The sequence below is a fragment of the Arctopsyche grandis genome, chromosome 8 (assembly GCF_051622035.1).
Source record: "Arctopsyche grandis isolate Sample6627 chromosome 8, ASM5162203v2, whole genome shotgun sequence".
NCBI classification, from domain to species: Eukaryota; Metazoa; Arthropoda; class Insecta; order Trichoptera; family Hydropsychidae; genus Arctopsyche; species Arctopsyche grandis.
The window spans coordinates 30912826-30932888 of NC_135362.1; the positions used below are offsets into that span (position 1 = coordinate 30912826).

Sequence of the window (20063 nt, forward strand, 5' to 3'; positions counted from 1 at the left end):
TATAATTTATGTGTATGTACTTAACTTATATTTTTCTACTATTTAAGATTTAAAAAAAAACTTATATAAATAAAATAAATCATGTGTAAATTAATTTTATTTTCACCATGCATTTGTTGTTATCGTGAGTAAATATAGAAAAAATTTATTTATTTTCATAAAATTATAGCAAGGTCTCGAACCACATAGCTTTGAATTCAATAAACGTGAAACCATTATATATTTAATTCCATATTGTATTACTAAAATATACGTATAAATAAATATAATATAAAATAATAATTTGTGTAATTATAATAAGTATTTTCTATATATATGTAGGTGTAAGTATACAAGGGTATGCAATACAAGAAAGTAAACAATAAGAAATGCGAAAATAATATTATTTTATTTAAAGCGAAATTGGAACATCTACAACAATAATATTTCGTTTTACCTCATATTAACTGTTTTGAAAAAAATATACAAATCAGTTTTTATCACTATGAATATTTGATCAATATAGGAAAAAATCACTTTCATAAATCATCTCACACACATTTATATTTTAAAATATAACACTGATTACTCTTAAGCACATAATGTATGCTAAATAGCATACTATATATAATCACGATAAATTTTTTTGTAGGATAAAGCTGCACTAAATTACTCTTTGTGAAATTTTCCCCCGTGTAATAAATTACATCTTAGTATACAGAATATTTTTGACTTTGAGCTGATTAGCCAGAGCTTCGCAAGCATTAATTTGGCTCATGTGGTAGTTAATAACGCCAGTCGCGTCAGCTTTATCAACATTAGCCCTTTCTTTATCACCGGGTGCTAAAACTTTATTATTTGGGTCGGTCTGAAATTTAAAAAAAAAATTTAATCAGTCTCAAACACTCATAAGCAACTAATTTTTAAATAACAACAAAGTATACACACAGCTTCCAGTCCCCTTAATTGTCCCAATAAATCACTCATCCTCGCGTCAAAGCCTGGAGCGAAATTTGAAGGATCCATTGCTATGAAACATTGACCTAAATTGGCTGCTCCTCCTTGACCCGTATGAGCCCATTGCCTTACCTTTTGTCCGTATAATGAACCTATATAATTGCAGAAGTTTTATTAGACAGTCAATAGAGTACGTGTAGTAGTATTTATGAATATTTTATAAAATATACCTGCTGAAATTCCACAAAGGATCTCTACCATTGCACTGAGTCCGTAGCCTTTATAACCAGATGTCAACTCTGGACCACCAAGTGGCATCAAACAGCCTTCTTCAAATGCTAAGCCGGCATCTGTTGTTGGTAATCCATCAGGGGCCTGATTTATTAAATGTTATAAGATTTATATATTAAATTTTAAGACAATATCACAATATTTAATCACACTTACTTGCGCCCAACCAAGGGGCAACGGTTCACCTTTCTGACGTTGAATTTCTATCTGAAATTATTTTTAATTTAAAATAGATTTACATTAGTTTTATATTAAATATATGACGTAATGATCTTAGAAACAAACCTTTCCTACTGCAACAGCTGTAGTTGCCATATCTAAAACAAATCTATCACCATTTTCTGCTGGAGCAGCCAATGATATGGGATTTGTTCCGAGACACCTCTGAAAAGTATGTATTTATTTAAGCTATGATTCAATGTATTATATTGAATAATTGATTGAAATTTAATAAATAATAATGTATTTTAATTGGGTCCCATGTGAATCAACTCTTGTTAAATGGATTCTCCGTCTCTATACTTTTCTCATCGGCTTAGTACTAAGAGTAGGTATATGAAAAATCTTTAATCAATTGAAATGAATTAAATACAAACATACATATGTATGTAGCTGCAGTAAGCATAAAATTATTTAAAATTGATGGCAAACTTTATTCAAGTATAGAAACAGAGAGTTTATTTGACGAGAATTGGTGAAACCAGGCCCACCAATTTCAATTTACTCTTTTACACCAGTTTAAATTACTTCACTAATATAAATCAATAAATAAAACATACATGAGATGAGTAGGAATTATTCTATGAATTAATTTACCTCTTTACTACGCGTTGGAGCCATCAATGGTGATGTATTTGTAAATGACATTCCGATCATTCCTTCTTTGAGAGCCTTCATAGAATACCAACCTGCAATTCCATAGTGATTTGATCCTTAAAATAAAAATAAAGGCAAATGAGACTATAATATTCATGAATGTCATATTTCGTGTAATATTTAAGAAAAATTTACGATGTGCTACAACCCATCCAACTCCTGTTTCCTTGGCCTTTTGTATGGCTAAGTTCATACAAAAATTTCCAACAGTAGCGCCGAATGTATTTTGTCCATCAACAAAAGCCGTTGAAGCTGATTCCTTAACCACTGTTGGCTTTGCCTTTGAATCACATGCATTTAAAAGTAAGTCATTACAATAACTAGCTGAAACATTAATATTTTTTTAAATATATTAACAAGAAAATAAAGCGAAAGTGATGAAGCTTACTAATTTCAAATATTATAGTATGTAGTTTAAAAATTGGATAAGAGATGTCTCTTATCTAAGTGAGGTAAAAGTGAAATTATATATTTACATTATAATGTTTTACCTAATCTGTTCATGCCATGACTGAAATGACCTTGACGATCAGCTTCCAACATAACATCAGCCTGCTCTTCTGCCGGTCCGGGCTCAGATCCAGCAGCTTGCAGGCATTTTATCATAAATTGTTTGGCTTCTTCTTGTTTCACAGCAACTAAACCTATAATAAAATGATTGTACAATTAAACTCATGATATTTTCACTGTAGATTGTTGAAAGAATAAATGATTTCAACAATCTACAATGGAGTCAAAGTAACACCTTCAATCGCTTTCAGATATAACATATGTAATTCACAACACATTTAAGAAAATTTATAAATAGAATTTTGCATACATTTTAATTAAACGAACCATTGAAATTACATATCTACATTAGTTTTTATATACATACATACGTATGTAGACGTATATGGGTTGTACATATGCATTTGAAAAGTTTTATGTAGGTAATTTATAAATAAAACATTGAATTTAAACCATTCATGTAGCATTGTAGCCCAATGACTAAATATTTGGTATATTTTTTTTGTATTATGTATCATCTTGTATGACCATAAAATTTAGCTTAACAAATGGCTTCAATTATGTCAGGGAACAAGAGATAATTGGTTGTTCGTGTAATTTACTACTCGAAATATATCACAGTTTTTAATTACAACTACGAAATTCTAAAAAAGCAAAATAATCTATTAAAAAATTACGTTTATTTTAAATATATACAATATCAAATAATGCATTGATAATAATAATATTGTTAACGTTTTAAGGCAATGCTTGAATACTGTCACTTTATATAGTGATTTTACTTTTACGACGAATGTAATATGATTTTATAGATAAGATAAGCGACTTCAAATTTAGAATTGTATTACCTTGTAACAAATAATAGAACGAACTACAAATTAAAATAAAATTGCATAGTATGTATGTATTGAAATATTTTATTTTATTATGATACTTTTTAAATAAAATTATTTGAGAGTAATAATTCTACATTAAAGTAGCAAGATGTTAAAAAAAAAATCATTTCTAATTTTGCTAACATTGTTGATATGTTTTCTTAGATACGTATAAGTAAATACTGGATGTGGTGCATCCGCTCTAAAATCGTCAGACGAATTGAACGACAGATTAACGGACGGCTGCTTTAAATGCAATTCTCGTCTTCTCGAATGATACATTGCACATCAGATGACGGGTAACCTTTCGATGTGCACAGATGCAATTATTAAAATGGTAATTATTAAAATTGAGTTGGATCTTTCAGGTGAGTTTAATAAGGCAAGATTCGATAAGTTCCGAATCTTGCCTTATTAAACTCGCCAGAAAGATCCAACTCAATTTTAATAATTACCATTTTAACAATTGCATCTGTGCACATCGAAAGGTTACTCGTCATCTGATGTGCAATCTATCATTCAAGAAAACGAGAATTACGTTTAAAGCTGCCGTTCTGTTAATTTGTCGTTCGTTTGTCTGGCGATTTTAGAGCGGATGCACCAAACCCGTTAATACTAGCATCATGATCATTCATTATATAACTACAATGAGCAACAGAATAAGTTTTCTATAGTTGGTATAAATATAATATATATATATATATATATATATATATATATATATATATATATATATATATATATATATATATATATATATATATATATATATGTATGTAATGATTTTATGTTATAGATACGAACGCTTTTTTAAAATTAAGTATTTATCATTATCAGTGGATTGAAGTGTTGGGCTAACTTTGAACAAATCACTCACTCCATTAATTTATTGCTAAGGATTAATTGAGTGATTAAAGGTCTATTTATATTAGCACAACACAGACCTGTAACTGCACGTAACCAGCGAGTACGGAAAGTATTCTTCGGTATATTTTATATGGACGCAAATTAACCATTTGAATGCTGACCAATGTCGATCGGCGTTTTGCCAACAATTCCATGATCCTGAAATACGCCGATAGGCGTTACGTTTTGAGTATGTAAAAATAAACAAGAATACTACCTGCTAAGTTTTCCCAGATAACATTGAAAAAAAAATACACTGAACATGGGTCGTATAATGTCCGTGTCAATGTTTATAAAGACTGTTTTACACCAGAATATCTGAATTTATAACCATCGCAGAATTTTATATTGTGACTTGGCATTTAGATTGTGACAGAGAAATGTTATAATAATAGAAGGGTCCTTACGAATAAATAATTACTGTCAATATTGCGCGGTACGTCCCTATAAATACGCTACAACGCACGGAATACAATTGGTTCAATTTACTTATAAAAATGTATCCCATGTTGTTTATTGTGTGTAAAATTATTTAGGAATGTCTGCGGACAATCGTCACTTGACAACAATATGACATTTCTCTGGATTGTGAGCATTACATTTTAACAACAATGAAGAAGATGGAACTAGTTTCGGGAAAATACATTCATTAATAGACTTCTTTTGTTTATTTTATAGTGTTGCAAGATATATTAGTGAGCATAAACACACCTTTACAAAACTCGAAATCCTCAGCGGTAGTTATCTAGGGTTTGTTTGGATTAGGTACAATTTTTATACCTGCTTTCTATTGGATTTCTAAATACTTCTAGTTGGAAATGTTGGCGAAATTGTCAGCGTGGTGGACTTTCAACAAAAAAGACGTTAGCACTCAAAGGCTTAATGCGTGAATGCGCATGCGCCAATGGAATATATGTATAAACGTGTTCATATAGAATGTACCAGAGAATACTTTCCATACTTGCCGATTACGTGCAATTTGCCGGTCTGTGCTCTGCTAATATGAATAGACCTCTACACGTCAATCAAAAAGCATTCGAGACGATAAGAATACTTTTGAAAAGAAGTTTCAATTCCCCTTTTTATTATTTTGCGGTAGATATCTCCATTCCAGTGACCCAAACATCTAATTTTAAGATAACATAATAATATCACAGTGGAAAAACCTCAAGAGTTGTACACGAGTTGGTTTTTTGCGCAAATTCCATTGTTTCCGTGCGACATCATACGAAGGTAAGCGAATTTGTACGATTATTTAGTATGACAATAGTGTACCAGTACAAGTGCCAACTTACTTTCGGCCATCGTTGCAGTGGAAAAGGTGAGTCTTGCTCTTCTTTTATGGTTTTCAAGGTGTTGGAGGTGTTGGAACCGGTTGTGGCGACTTGGCTGACGCTCCACGACTGTTGAACAGCATCGTCCTAAGGTTGATAGTGGATTCACCACCACCACACCCAACAATTTAACAACCGTGCCGTCAAAACACAGAGGTAGACCCAGACGTACACTCAACATTTTCACTTTTGATGAACAACAAAAAACAGTCTGTGTTTACCCAGTCTCATTGGCTTCACGCAATTGAAATTCACTGTTGTTATTACTTTTTTTTTTATCCGAAGCAGATCAGTGTTTTAGGTCAAAATCTGATAAAAAATAACAACATTTGATTAGAAGAATTATCAAATTTAAGGTATATGTATGTATGTATATATATGTCACAGTGAAAATATAATTACACTCAGTGAAATCATATCTATTTACATTCTCACTAGGTATAGTTATATTTTCACTACGGAATTTACATATTCACTGTAGTGGCGCAGACCCCTAAATGCGGGGGAGCGCCATAAAGTGGCGCGCCTTTTTGACGGATTTTTTAATTTGTTCTGTAATTTCTAATTGTAATAATTTTTTTAAAAACTTCTCTTATTTTTCAACCTATTTGCATTTCGTTTTATAGTATATACATATGGCTGAGAATTCTCTCTTATTCTTGTATATATTTTTTCAATATGTTAAAACAATAAAACAAAATTATATGAGGCGTGAAAACCAATACAATTTAGAAATTTTTCGCTGTCAACATTAAGGGCCGGGCCGCACCGCTCAACTCGCGAACAACTTGGTTGAGGGCGACCAGACCAATGCATGCAGGTAGATGGGACATGCCACAACCGTCAACTTGTTTGTCGCACACATTTCCATACATCTTTTCGTGTCGCGCGACTAGTCGGCCGACATAGTTGCACGGTGCGGCCCGGCCCTAACAGGTGGGAAATTTTTAAGGAAAATTCCCCATCAGTTACTTTAAACAGATTGTGCACTGCTGGTCGTCCAGATTAGACTATTAATGCACTTCGATATATAGGTAAATATACGTAATAAAAAAGGTATGAATTATTAATTTGGAAAGTTATTTTGCTGCAAGGAAATAATATGAATATATGGGGGGGGGGGGGCTGGAATTCACGCTACGCCATTGATTCACTGGCTCCTATTAGTGAAATTATAGTTTTTGACAGTTGGATGATAGTGAAATGCCATTATGTTAGGATTATTTAAGACTAGTGTTGTGCCCGATGAAATACCATCACATGGGTTATGCCATATTAAGCTATTCAATAAAATAAAATTTAAAGAAATGTGTCGGTCTTGTATTCCATCCGCATCGCGGTCGTATTTTTTTCAAATATCTTTAAAATATAATTAATTTAATATTTATATTTAATTAGCTGAACCCGGCATGCGTTGCAATGCCACAATGACGCATGCGATTCCCGTTCCCGTTCCCGTTCAGGTTCCCATTTGTCGGAAAAACGCAGGCGGCGAATAGATTTGAAATTATTCAAATGTTTGTTTATTCAACCCTAGCAACGGAGGTGGCAAAGCGAACACATTTGAAATTATTGCGTTGCAATGAATGCTCGGCATAACGAGGAAAGACAAGAAGCGGGACAAGTGGGTGAGAAGTATGACAAGGGTAGTGGACATAGTAGATAGAGTAGCCACGTGGCTAGAATAGTGGCACAAAATAAGTGCTTGAATGGTACCCGAGATAATTCAAAAAAGTAAAAGGAAGACCACAGAGAACATGGGTAGACGAAATTAGGAAAATGTGTGGGGATGAGTGTGGCGCAAAACAGGGACGAGTGGAAGCGTGTTGGAGAGGCCTTCATCCAGCAGTGGATAGTGAATGGCTGTAGATGATGATGATAATGATGATTAATATAGACTATATTTTTATTACCTGTTATACTCGATACTAAATATAATATAATATAAGTAGATACATGTATTATGTACAGTAGATACAGTTTGGACCATTTTGGCATTACGGGAATCTCTATTGTACCATCTAGCATAATATGTACATATATTCAAAATCGCTGACACTATTGTCGCCTTTTAGAGTGTGGTTTGTGAAGTGTTTGGGAAAGAGAAACGTTTCTATAATTTGTTATCAAAACGTTATTGAGATAAATACATATATGCTTTCACAGTTGGTGTGGCATTTTGAATTCCTTATCCGTAAATTAATTTTAAGTGAGACGATGACCTGAAGTTTTTTGGGTTGTGTATGTTTTCAGGTATATGCATATATGCATATGTTTGTAGATAAAGAATGGTCGTTAGGGAAAAATTCATCAATGAACTTCATAATATCTTCTAACATGTAATTGAGTTAGAGTTTACCGCCTTTTTAGATATATGTACAAACATACGCATTCATATATATAATGGTGGATCTACATACATATATGCACTGTACATTGAACGACTTCCTGTTACTTAATAACGCTTGTTCTGTAAATGTACGAAAGTTATTTGAACTAAAGAGAGGCTAATATTTTTTTAATAGTAGGCATTTGTGATGAATAGATCAGAAAATCACCTGGGATTTTTTTCTGATGCAAAAGTAGTAGGTACCGATGATATATGTACTTAGTTAATTATAGTGTTTTTTTTTTTAGAGAAAATGAATGAATTTGAGGAAATGCAATGACAAAAAAGTACAAAGGGTATGCGTAGATATTTTGTAAGCACTGAGAATTTTGAGCTATTATGAAATTACGGTGATAATATCATGCGAAATATGTAAACTTATATTCATTTCAAGGCAAAAAATAGAAAATAAACAATCCCTATTGGTCAGCCAAATACTCAGACCAATAGCATTACATATTTTGAAGTTCGCGTATGCTAGAGGTTTAAGTTTTTCGACCAATAAGAATCGAAATTCAAAGTTTACCTATTTTTATTTTATTTTTCATGTTGGATCGTAGCGACATTACAGGCAATAATAAAAAAAAAACAGAATACTGATTGCTAAGATAACACTGTTCGACAAATTACGACTTTTTTTTGGTTCAGAGACGAGATATGACTTTTCTTATAGATCTATGCCCAGTGAACACTCTATATCGTTGTATATGTTACACCGAATCCATGAAATTGTCTATTACAAGCATTCGGCAAGAGAATTGCCGAATGCGTGAAAAATGCAAGCACGTTGCCCAGTTCACGGATTCCGTAAATTCTTTGCCGAATGCGTGAACTGGACAGCGTGTTATATTATAACCAAGTGTCAAAGTGACAGCTGAATAAGGATGTTTAATTTAGTTTAATTTACATATTATTATGTATAATATGACTACATACATATGATTCACTGTTAAAATATTGATCAAAATGTATTAAAATGGCATTAATTTATGTATAAGTCATATGAGATGGTCGAAACATATGTATGTAGTCATATTATACATAATAATATGTAAATTAAACTAAATTAAACATCCTCATTCAGCTGTCACTTTGACACTTGTCCACGCTGTCCAGTTCTAAAAAACAACACCGGAGCGCTGCTGTCTGTTTGCCGACTCCATGCTTTGAGCAGACAAATTCTTGCCGAATACACGCATTCGCCAAAAAAATTGCCAAATCCGTGAACTGGGCAACATGCTTGCATTTTTCACGCATTCGGCAATTCTCTTGCCGAATGCATGTAATAGACAATTTCACGGATTCGGTGTAACATATACAATGACGCACACTACATCGTACAATGCAGCGCACAAAACACAAATCCGTGCTCTACTAATACGAATTTTTTGCTCGCAATTTTTCATATTTAAAATTCAGCACACATCCAATTAACCCTTTTAAACGAAAACAAAAAAAATAATGTGGCCAGAAAACTATCCTAATAAACATGTTTCAATAGAAAATACTCAATATAATATAGTATTAACGGTGGGAAAAAATCCCAAGTGAAATTACGTACTTTTGACTTTTGATTTGAACTGGAAGACTACCTAGAGATATTTGAAACCTGAAAAGTACTACAAATGAAAGATAAAATACCCGACTATAGATTCTAATATTCATTTTGAACAGGAAATTAACAGATTTTGAGAAATCGACCGAACAACACCAAGATATAGAAAAATCGCGCGATTTAAAAAACACATATACATATCTCCGAATCTCAAGCCAATCAACACTTTTTATTACCAGATTCGTGTTCACTGGGCATAGATCTATAAGAAAAGCCATATCTCGTCTCTGAACCATTTTTCGTGTTGAACAGTGTAATTGGAATGAAATCTAACTCACAAGTTTTTTTATTACTGCAACATGCAATATCTAACATCGTTATATTGCATGTTGCAGTAATTGTAATTGATTCTACATATGTACATTCCTCATTTTATAGACAAAATGAAACATAACCTATAAAAAAAGCAAACCAATAAGAGCCTTGTAAATACATATGTACAACACATCGCAACTGAAAACTTGGCAGTGACTACGTTCCCATTCAAAACCACACGATCTATTCAGACAAGTATACATGTACTACATACAGTTGATCAAAAAACGTATTCGGAAACTACACATTCATATTACTAGGGTTTTCAGGCGTCCCGAATAATCGGGATTGTCACCAGTTTAAAGTCTCGTGTCCCGGTATCCCAAACAAAACCCTCGGGACGCTTAAATGTTCCGGTTTACTAATTTTTAAATTCCTACCGATGTTTTTAACTCAGAATTAGCATAAACTATAAACAAAAAGTCGATGTCTGGACCAGACAGTCTCGTAAGCACTGCAGCAATATTCAACAGAGAGGTATTTGTCTCTCCCTTATACTTTCTGGAGAACTATGTGTAGAATGGATTCAAAAAATGTGGATCAGGCATCAATCAATTTATATATCTTGAATCGGTAATTTTCTCATACTCAGAATGATTCATCACACGCAGACGCGGAATAGACACTGTCAGAACAGAAAGACACATCGCATTCAAAATCTAGGTAGTTATCACTATTACCTGCAATAGAACGCACCATTTTGAAGCTTTAAAAGCTTTTTTTAGCTGAAGAAAAAGTATCAAAAACCTTATTAGGTATTTTCACCAATCCTCTCAGTGAAGTCTATCTTTTGTTTCTTCATTGTAATTGTAGAGCTTTTCATTTACTTATATTACAAATAGAAGGGAAAAAATTATTACAGATATTCTAAATACAGTATACTCTCGATTATCCGGGTTTGGATTATCCGGTTTGCGGATTATCCGTGCTTGAAAAATAATAATAATTTTTTTAAAAGTAAACAGGCGTGTTATTTGAAACAAATGATATCAAACAGAAATGTTTTTCGCTCCCTTTTTAAATGTCTTTTACTATTATGTTAATTCTTTCAGTCGCTTCTGATCAGCGAAGAAGTAACAAGTGCATGTATTGCGAACAGATTTTTTCGCAACATACGAATGTTTAATTATTTTAAAAATGACGATATTGGATGCTATACACGGAATAGCACAATATTGGTCAAAAATAAAGCCAGAAAAACTTGTACGATCAAGAAGAAAGATTCTTCCTCCCATAGAAACAGATTTAGTGGATTCTGAAGAGATTGAAGCAAATGATATATCTGAAATATTTGGATTATTGAAAAATTTAAAACGTTTTGAAAACGTGGATAAGGAAAACATCAAGAAGTGGCTCAATCATGATTTAAGTGATGCATGGATGATGCAGATTTCGTTTATTTTGATTCTCAAGTGGAAGAAAATGAGAAAGACACTAAAAATGAAGAAGATACCAGATAAAAAACGAGTACTAACTACTAAAGGTCACTTATCTGCTTAACTATGAGTTTTTCTTAATAAATAATGAGTATTAAAATTATGAATAAAAAATTTGTGTTGTAAATATGATATTATATTTGAAACCAAGTCAAAATTTGATGATTCGGATTATCCGTGCCCTTCCTCCCCAACATTAGCCCAGATAATCGAGAGTGTACTGTATTATCATTCGATTGAAAATATATCTATATAAAAGTCAAAGATCTGATTTTTTTTGGGGGGGGGAGGGGGGGGGGGTGTCCCGGTTTGACTTGCATGAAATCTGACAACTCTACATATTACTAAAAAAATGTACCATACCACAGTTAAAACACCTCGTTGATAGTCAGAACACGATTATGTTTTATTTATCTTATTTAATTTTCACCGCATGAGACTGTGTCTGAATGCACCGTTACGTCACAATGACACTCGCGATGTCACGACTAGATTTTTCTTATCAAGCTGTCCTATTTTGCTTCAGATAGGTAGCCAAAACAAATCGACGAAAAGAACGGTTCGGTGTCAACGCGACTTTACCGTACGTTAAACGCGAGACTGATATTTTCAATTACCAATAGAGCACTTCATTTGATAAAACAAATATTATGTATGTTCGATTTTGTCATTGAAACGCGTTTATGTTGTATAAACATCGAGCGGCAAATCTACACTACATACTTGATCGCCGTTTCTGTGCCAGACTTGCGAACACGCATCGCAAACATTTTTTTCCTTCAGAACAAACATTTACCTGTCAAAAACAAAATTATTTATACGACACATCAAATTCATTTTATTTGTTTAAGCAAAAAACCTTACTAAGTAAGACGTTATTAATGTACATAAATGCTCAGCCCGTCATATAATACAACGATGTTGATGTTCAAACATTTTATCCTTTGTGTAGATTTGACTGTATGAAAATTTAATTTTTTTAATACGATCCTAACTTATGCAAATCTGTATATTATCGTACGTGTGGGTCTACGTGACGAGCCAGAATTTTAAATTACAGAAAACACAAATATCGCAAGGCAAAGATCGAAAATCGAAAGATCTTAAGTCGAAAGATCAAAAAAAAAGGGTGCATGATAAACGGTACATACTCACTTAATTTGCGCGAGCAGGGTACAACAGGAATAAGAGGAACAGGCTTTTCCTCCCGTATTCTGCGCGCGCACATTAATACGGGAGGAAAAGCCTGTTCCTCTTGTTCCTGTTGTATCCTGCTCGCGCAAATTAAGTGAGTATGTACGTGAGTATGTATCGTTTACCATGCACCCTTTCTTTTGATCTTTCGACTAGAGAACTTTCGATTTTCGATCTTTGCCTTCCGATATTTGCGTTTTCTGTAATTTAACATTCCGGCTCGTCACGGAGACCGTGTACGTGTGTATGTACATTGCACGTACGAAGGTCTATTCATACTATCTAGCACTCTAGCCCGGCACAGCAGTGCACGGAAAATATAAATTATATTCGTACTATATAGTAGCGCACGTTTCGGCACGTTCAGACTTGTTTCAAGGCAAAATCGGCTTACATATACATTACATAGCGCGACGATATGGTGCAATATTGCTTGCGTCGATCAATATTGTCTCAATATGACGTTTCTGAAAATATTCGTTAGTACGCATGCCACAGAAAACCGGTTTTGCTTGAGACGTTACGGTGACATGTACTGCTGTATAATATGAATAGAAAGTGTCTGTTGCTGCTGTAACGTCTACGCCAAGTACATATTAATGTGTCCATGCGTACTTTTTTAGACCTATGTGAGTATTTTTACATAAATTACATGGAGCGAATTGAGCGTTAGTTATCCCCCCCCCTCCCCTCCTATAGCGTGACAGATCAATTCAGAAAGAAATGCGAGAAAATATTTTATTACATTATCATTTTTTTATGTGTATACAAATATATATTTTTTTTCATATACATACATATGTATGCCAGCGACATAACAGGTACTCTAAATCGATATTATTTCTAATTGTGTATATATGTACATATCTGAACACATTATACAATGTAGATATATAATATTGTTACGTACGCCGCGGATTGAGCGAATTGCACTTAGACCAACGGATATCTGTTATCGGGTTAACTAAGTGCATGCACTTACTTCCAAGGATTATATCTGGACCCTAAGTGCATTAAGGCTAAACAATGACCGTTATTAAGCTTTTCTCAGAATCAGTACGGGGAGACCCAATGTCGTGGAAATACATATCCGAATACGTGACTATACAACAGGTAAACAGATTAGGCATCCTGAGAGATCTACCCTTTATAAGGTGGTACGTAGGAGATATCATGTCATTCTGGACTGAGCACTGCCAGTGCGTGTATCTCCTTAATCATCAATAAACGCTGTGAAACGACTTCGGCCTTTTACTTGGATCCTCCACCCACCCCTACGCAACAATATATAACCAGCAGCGTAGACTAGTAGTTAGCATGTTATACTTTCGACCAGAGTGGTCACGGTTCGACTCCCACTACTAGCTGTTTGCCAATTTTTCTGATTTTCATTGAAATGGTTCCTGTAATTTGTCATCTCCTTTCCAATCTCTCTCGCAAATCTCAAGTTATTCAGCCTCTTGAGGTTTATCAATTGCTATAATAAAATGCTGCAAAATTCCTCCATAGATGTCACTGTGGATGGTTGTTGTATGAATTCGCAATTTTATAAAAATGCTTGAATTTATTGTATTGCATATGTATTAGTACGTCTTTAAAGGCGACTGTACATGTTCGATTAAAAAATATATATATAACAAACCGCAAGCATATGTAGGCTTGCAACAATCATCAAATTCGGACTAGCCGCATTTGTTAATGAGGCAGGGGATGCCAATTTTATTAGAGTTACCACAATAATTAAGTTACATAAATTGGCACATTCTAACAGGAGAATACCTGGATTCGATTTGGTTTTAATAACCATACAGGTTTTGCCAGCATCGATAGACGTATTCGTAAGAGAAAAATTGATGGAAAATCGCATGCAAGTACAGAAACATATGAATAATTGTAAATTTTTTTGAAAAAAAAAATTCTAACCCTTTAAAACATCCAGTAGTCGAGTTAAATATGCCATGGAAAGGAGGTGATGATTTTTCAGAATTTTTTAGTTTTTGGAAATCCAAATAAAAAGTACATAGATATGTGATACACTTTCAGCAAAAAACATTTCATAAAATAAATTCCAAGGCGACATAAGCGAATATATTAATTATTAAAGGCTTTTAGAGTATCTCGGGAAGCAACCTGTCACTCCCCTAAGCGAACCCTACTTAAGAGATACACTAAGTTTTAGCTGCGAGAAAATTGTCTTATAACACCTTTAGCGCTCGGCAAGCCCAATTTACATCTCAAAAGTAAACGCACACTTATAAATGTGTATGTATAGCTCATTCGATATGCATAAGAAGCGTATGCCCAATTTAAAATCATAATCAAAATCGCAAACAAAAAGGCGAACGCACCAAACTACGAGCATGTGAATAATTCGTTTTAGGGGTGCGAATTGGGGTGAACGCACCGATCGAAATTTGGGGTGTGTTGGGTAGGCACTTTATCCACGGTCGGATTCGAACGAGAGGGGTCGACGATACCGCAGAAGATATATTCTAAAAGATAGATAAGCCAGATTTGAATCGAATCAAAAGGAGAGTATGTTATTCACACTTTAAAATGTTCGCAATTGAATTAGCTAAAGGGCGGATGCTAGCAATTACATGTTTGTGTCGGGATTTATTTCTATAGATTGTGATAAGCATCGTTCATAATCTACCGAGTAAATAATATTTCTTATCCTTATGTGTCAAAATCAGTAATTATCAGTAAACAAATGTGAACGTATTTATGCCTAATGGACTTAGACATCACGAGTATTTTATTGACGTTCCCTTTACGAACCACTTTAAAGATGCGCAAAAAATATTTAAGATAACAATTTTAAAAACAAATAGGGTTAAGTCTATTCAGTAAAACTACGTTTATTTTTCAGGTATTCATATATTATACATGTATTAGCTGAACCCGGCATGCGTTGCAATGCCAGAATAAGGCATGCGTTTCCCGTTCCCGTTTTAAGTGATGGTTGGAGCTCTAATAACGTCTCTTCAACGCCGTGCCGAGCAGTAGCGTACAAAATATCGAAATAAAAATTAAATTTTAAAATTGAAATTAAATATCAAAATCAAGCTAAAGAGCGAGATTGAGCTAAAATTAGATCATAGTTGATGTTTTGAATTAAAACAATGTTTTGAATTACGACGATACGCATTTAAAACCAGAGAAATATTATAATTTCTCTGCTTACGAGCTAAAAAAAATATTGTTAAAGTCGTCACGAGATGTTACTGTATTTCCACGTGGATGATCGATAAAAAAAAAACAATTAATAAAAAACGCGGTGTCGGATGTCGGTGATTTGTCAAAGGGTTTTTTTTCTTTCGTCGAAATAAAATTAATAATCACACATTATCCGATAAATTTTACCTCTGAAATGATTTAATTACTTGATTTATTTCGACGAGAGAAACAATTGAAGAATAAAAAAATCCGTTTGATGTGACCGACAACACTCCGGGTTAGCAAAAATCGTTGGATCACCCATACTAATACATGATATATTCTCAGTAACTGCGCATTACGGGGAAGTAAAAATAATAATTCTTTGATTTTTTTTCGATCTTAGTGCGTATCTTCGTAAGTCAAAACATCTTAAGTCGAGGATTACCTGTATGTGATTGTTGATGATCTAACTTTAGGTCAATCTCGAAAATTTATTTAAATTGTGCATGTTCTGTTTTAACTTTCAATATTTAATTTTAATTTTAATATAATGATTTTAATTTTATTTTGATACTTGAATTTAATTTTAATATAATAATAATAGTTTTAATTTTGATTTTTAATTTCAATTTTTAAATTTAATTTTTATTTCGATATTTTGTACGCTACTGGTTTTAAAAGTTGGCCTGTGGGCCGTTCGTTGGCTTGGTGCGTACGCACCAATAAACAAACTGGAAACGTGGTTACCAACGAACACATTTCCTGAACTACACAATGGCGCTTCAAACTTTCGCGTCCATAAAATTACGAATAATTACGAATATTATTATTATTAAGAGGTTTTTTCCCGTTTTTTTTTCACAGTAAACTTTCCGGACATGCATACAACAAATCCTGAAAGTTTCATCGTAATCGGTTGAGTGGCTTAGGAGCTTATACGAGACAGATAGACAAACAGACATTCCATTTTATACTTATATATAGATGAAATGTTCGTATTTCACTTATATAAATGAAGTACATACATATATAACCATTGAACGATAGCTCAGTTAATCGTTTCCTCTTTATATTATTTACGACATGTGAATAAAATAATATTTATGGATGACGCATGAACTTAAAGGGCTCATTGATCGAAAGCTATATGTATGTATGCTATATTAGTTAAGTATTAATATGTAAGAATTATTTATAAGTAAGCATTATTATTTTTTAACTTCTAAAATCCAAGTGCGCATTAGTTATGCAGTAGCAGGTATTGGAAGTATTTCTTTAAACTAATTGATTTCTATTATAAAAAAAATAATTGAGAAAATATCGAAAGCTCCAAATAATCTCAAATAAATCACTAAGAATCTTTCATAACACGCCCATTATAATAGTATATAATCTGAAAAGACTACGGTCCCAAAATAACATTGTGATAATCTTAGATTTTGATTGCGGTTTTGAAATTAAAAATGTCACTTTGCCTGAAGAAAAAGGTCTTCGATCAATGTGTTTTATCAGTGATGACTAGAGGTAGGATAGTCACAGTGCTATCCATTGTTCGGCAAACCTTTAACAATGCATTTACAACCTTTGAACAATACACGACCCCCTCAGGCTCCGGTGACTAGTGATGACTAGTCACCGGAGCCTGAGGGGGCCGTGTATTGTTCAAAGGTTGTAAATGCATTGTTAAAGGTTTGCCGAACAGTGGATAGCACTGTGACTATCCTACCTCTAGTGATGACTGATGACATATGGATGGAAAACTTGGACATTGAACGCCAAGCTACTACACAAAGTCTAATAAACTCAATAAAGTATCGAACGTTGTATGCTTGGCATAACGAGAAAACACAGGAAACGAAATACGTGGGTGAAGTAGATTTATATTTAGTGGATCGATTAAAAAAAAAGTAAGCCGTGTATCGAAAAAATGTTTATTAATTATTAAAGTACACAATTTGGGAATTTATTTCTTAAAAATAATACCGTCCAAATGTTTACAACACTGCCAACAAAACATACGAATATAATATGAACATAACAGATCAACAAAAAACTTCGATATATACTGTTTGCTACCAATGTTTCCTCTAGGGAAATAAGTCCCTGAGTATTTAGCACCATCTATTGAAAATTCATTTAATTAATTAATTAATTTTTCTATTGGTGTTTTTTTACTGTTTGTATGTAGTAGTTTTTACCATTTTTTTCGTATTAAACAATTAAATATAAATATTAAATTAAATTTATTTATTTTTTATTATTATTTATTTTATTTTACGTATATACCAGGAAGGCCTTACAGGTAAATCCCAATGCGCCTTCCTGGCCAATTACAAATAAAAATGCAGCATTTTTATTATAAGTCGTTGACTTGCGAGACACTGAAAAAACTCGCAAATTAACGAGACATCTATGAATTGTACATAAATTTTTATTGTACATCAATCAAATTTCAAATAGTGGTGACATAGTAGGTAGGAAGGATTTTTAGCCAATTTTTTTTTTCCGGGAACCGTTTCAACAATGAAATCAGAGAAAATTGGCAAACTCTGATAGGAAACGATCAACCTGGAGTCACAAATCCAGGTCTGACCAACAGCATACTCTGAAAAATTCATTTTCATTCAGGGATTGAACCCGGCACCTTCTTGACGGTAAGCAGAAGCTTAACGTCCGAGCCATGCTGCTGGCTATTTAAATGGTATTTGAAAAAAATACGACCGCGTGCGGATGGAACACATTTATTTAAATTTTTACTTTATCTACGTTTTTTTAATGAATAGCCATGCGATGATATTTCATGGGGCACAACACTAGTAGTAAACAATGATTCGGTGATTATTGGTCACAAAGCGCTTGCCCAAGTCACTAAAATTTCTACCTACATATATAACGGAACATCTGGCAGCTGAAAAGTCCATCATACTAACGACAACGATCATACTTACGAGAACTCGAGTGCCAAGTATTCCGTATTCGCGATGTTCATTGCAAAAATTGTATTTTGGGCGATCGCAATGGGACTAATAATCCAATAAGAGATATAAAAAATATTCGATTAAATGGCTGTATTTTGCGTTGTTTATTTTAGCATCCAGACTAGGTTCGAGAGCGTTTATGTTGGTAACACTTACAAGATGTTTCCCGTCGCATTCAAACTCACCCGTCTGTCACCCGGCGAATATATGATATGTATATGTGAAGACCGTGCAAAATGCGTTTCGACCGCGCAAAACGAGGCGACAGCTCTCGCCCCACCGATTAGGCGCCCCTGGCCGAGACGAGTGCGGCAATCTTGCGATCAGCCGCTCCTCCTCAGTTTGACGTTTGCCGCGGCGGGTGGTGGTTGTGCGCAATCTCGTCGCACATAACCTCAAAACGCTTGCGCCCTTTGCGCCGCGATACTTCAATAAAAACGGGCTCGGTTTCCACGGAGGTCGGTTCGAGTGGTGTGGGGCGCTCTCGGGGGCCGATCGTGGGGCGCAGCGCCTCTCCGTACTGACCGCTGACCACTGACCACTGACCACTGACCGCTCTCCGCACTCCTCACTCCTCACTCGTTTGCTTATTGGTTTCCGAGGTGTGCGAGAGTACATTGTTGTCCGCGACACACATTGCACCACCCACGCACTTCTCGTGTCAAAATCCTGTCGTGTATTAATTGTCGAAGGACGAGGTGTGCTTTGTTGTGAGTGGATTCTGCTCTATTCTCTACCTGTGCGGTGCTTTTCAAACCGGTGTGTGGTTGTGGGATTAAAAATAGACTTCTAGTTCTTCTTTTGGCTTCCTGGCGAGACATTTGGACGACGCTGTGCTGTATTGTTTTTTATTTGTTTTTGGTAAATATTTATACTGTATTGTTTTTGTAGCATAGTTTTAGTAGTCTGAAGTTAAAAGTTTGTTTTCGAAACTTTTCATCTCGTAAAAATATTGTTACAAATGTGTATGTGACGTGTATATAGCATAATCCTGCTTCGATCTATGCATTATGTTTAGACTAAAAAACAAAACAAATGAAAAGTTTTTTTTCAAATATAAACTGTAATGTAAAAAGAAACAAAAGAATATTGTTTCAATATACACTTCATATGATTCGACGAAATCACAATATGTATGGTAAAAAATTTCAGAAAAATTATGTATATTAATTTTCTGATTACGTACATATGTTTACAGAATAAAAAAATGAAAAATTCATAAACTCACATAACACTATTTTGTGCT

At 33.8% G+C, this 20063-nt stretch overlaps 1 protein-coding gene across 6 annotated transcripts; it reads right to left on the minus strand.

Annotated features, from left to right (window-relative positions):
* Nucleotides 1–366: 366 nt before the first annotated feature.
* On the minus strand, nucleotides 367–19498 carry LOC143916092 (putative oxidoreductase YjmC). Of its 6 annotated transcripts, XM_077436994.1 has the most exons (11): nucleotides 12101–12202; nucleotides 6197–6289; nucleotides 5690–6037; nucleotides 2595–2747; nucleotides 2239–2427; nucleotides 2044–2159; nucleotides 1513–1611; nucleotides 1384–1434; nucleotides 1167–1311; nucleotides 928–1088; nucleotides 367–847 (listed from the first exon to the last, which is right to left on the minus strand). In XM_077436994.1, the coding sequence occupies exons 3-11, from the start codon at nucleotides 5907–5909 to the stop codon at nucleotides 683–685; spliced, it is 1299 nt and encodes a 432-aa protein (XP_077293120.1). In that variant the 5' UTR covers nucleotides 5910–6037; nucleotides 6197–6289; nucleotides 12101–12202; the 3' UTR covers nucleotides 367–682. The 6 variants fall into 6 exon arrangements, with proteins under 6 accessions (XP_077293120.1, XP_077293121.1, XP_077293122.1 ...); XM_077436995.1 differs by lacking the exons at nucleotides 6197–6289; nucleotides 12101–12202 and adding an exon at nucleotides 18974–19498; XM_077436996.1 differs by lacking the exons at nucleotides 6197–6289; nucleotides 12101–12202 and adding an exon at nucleotides 19003–19398.
* Nucleotides 19499–20063: the final 565 nt, after the last annotated feature.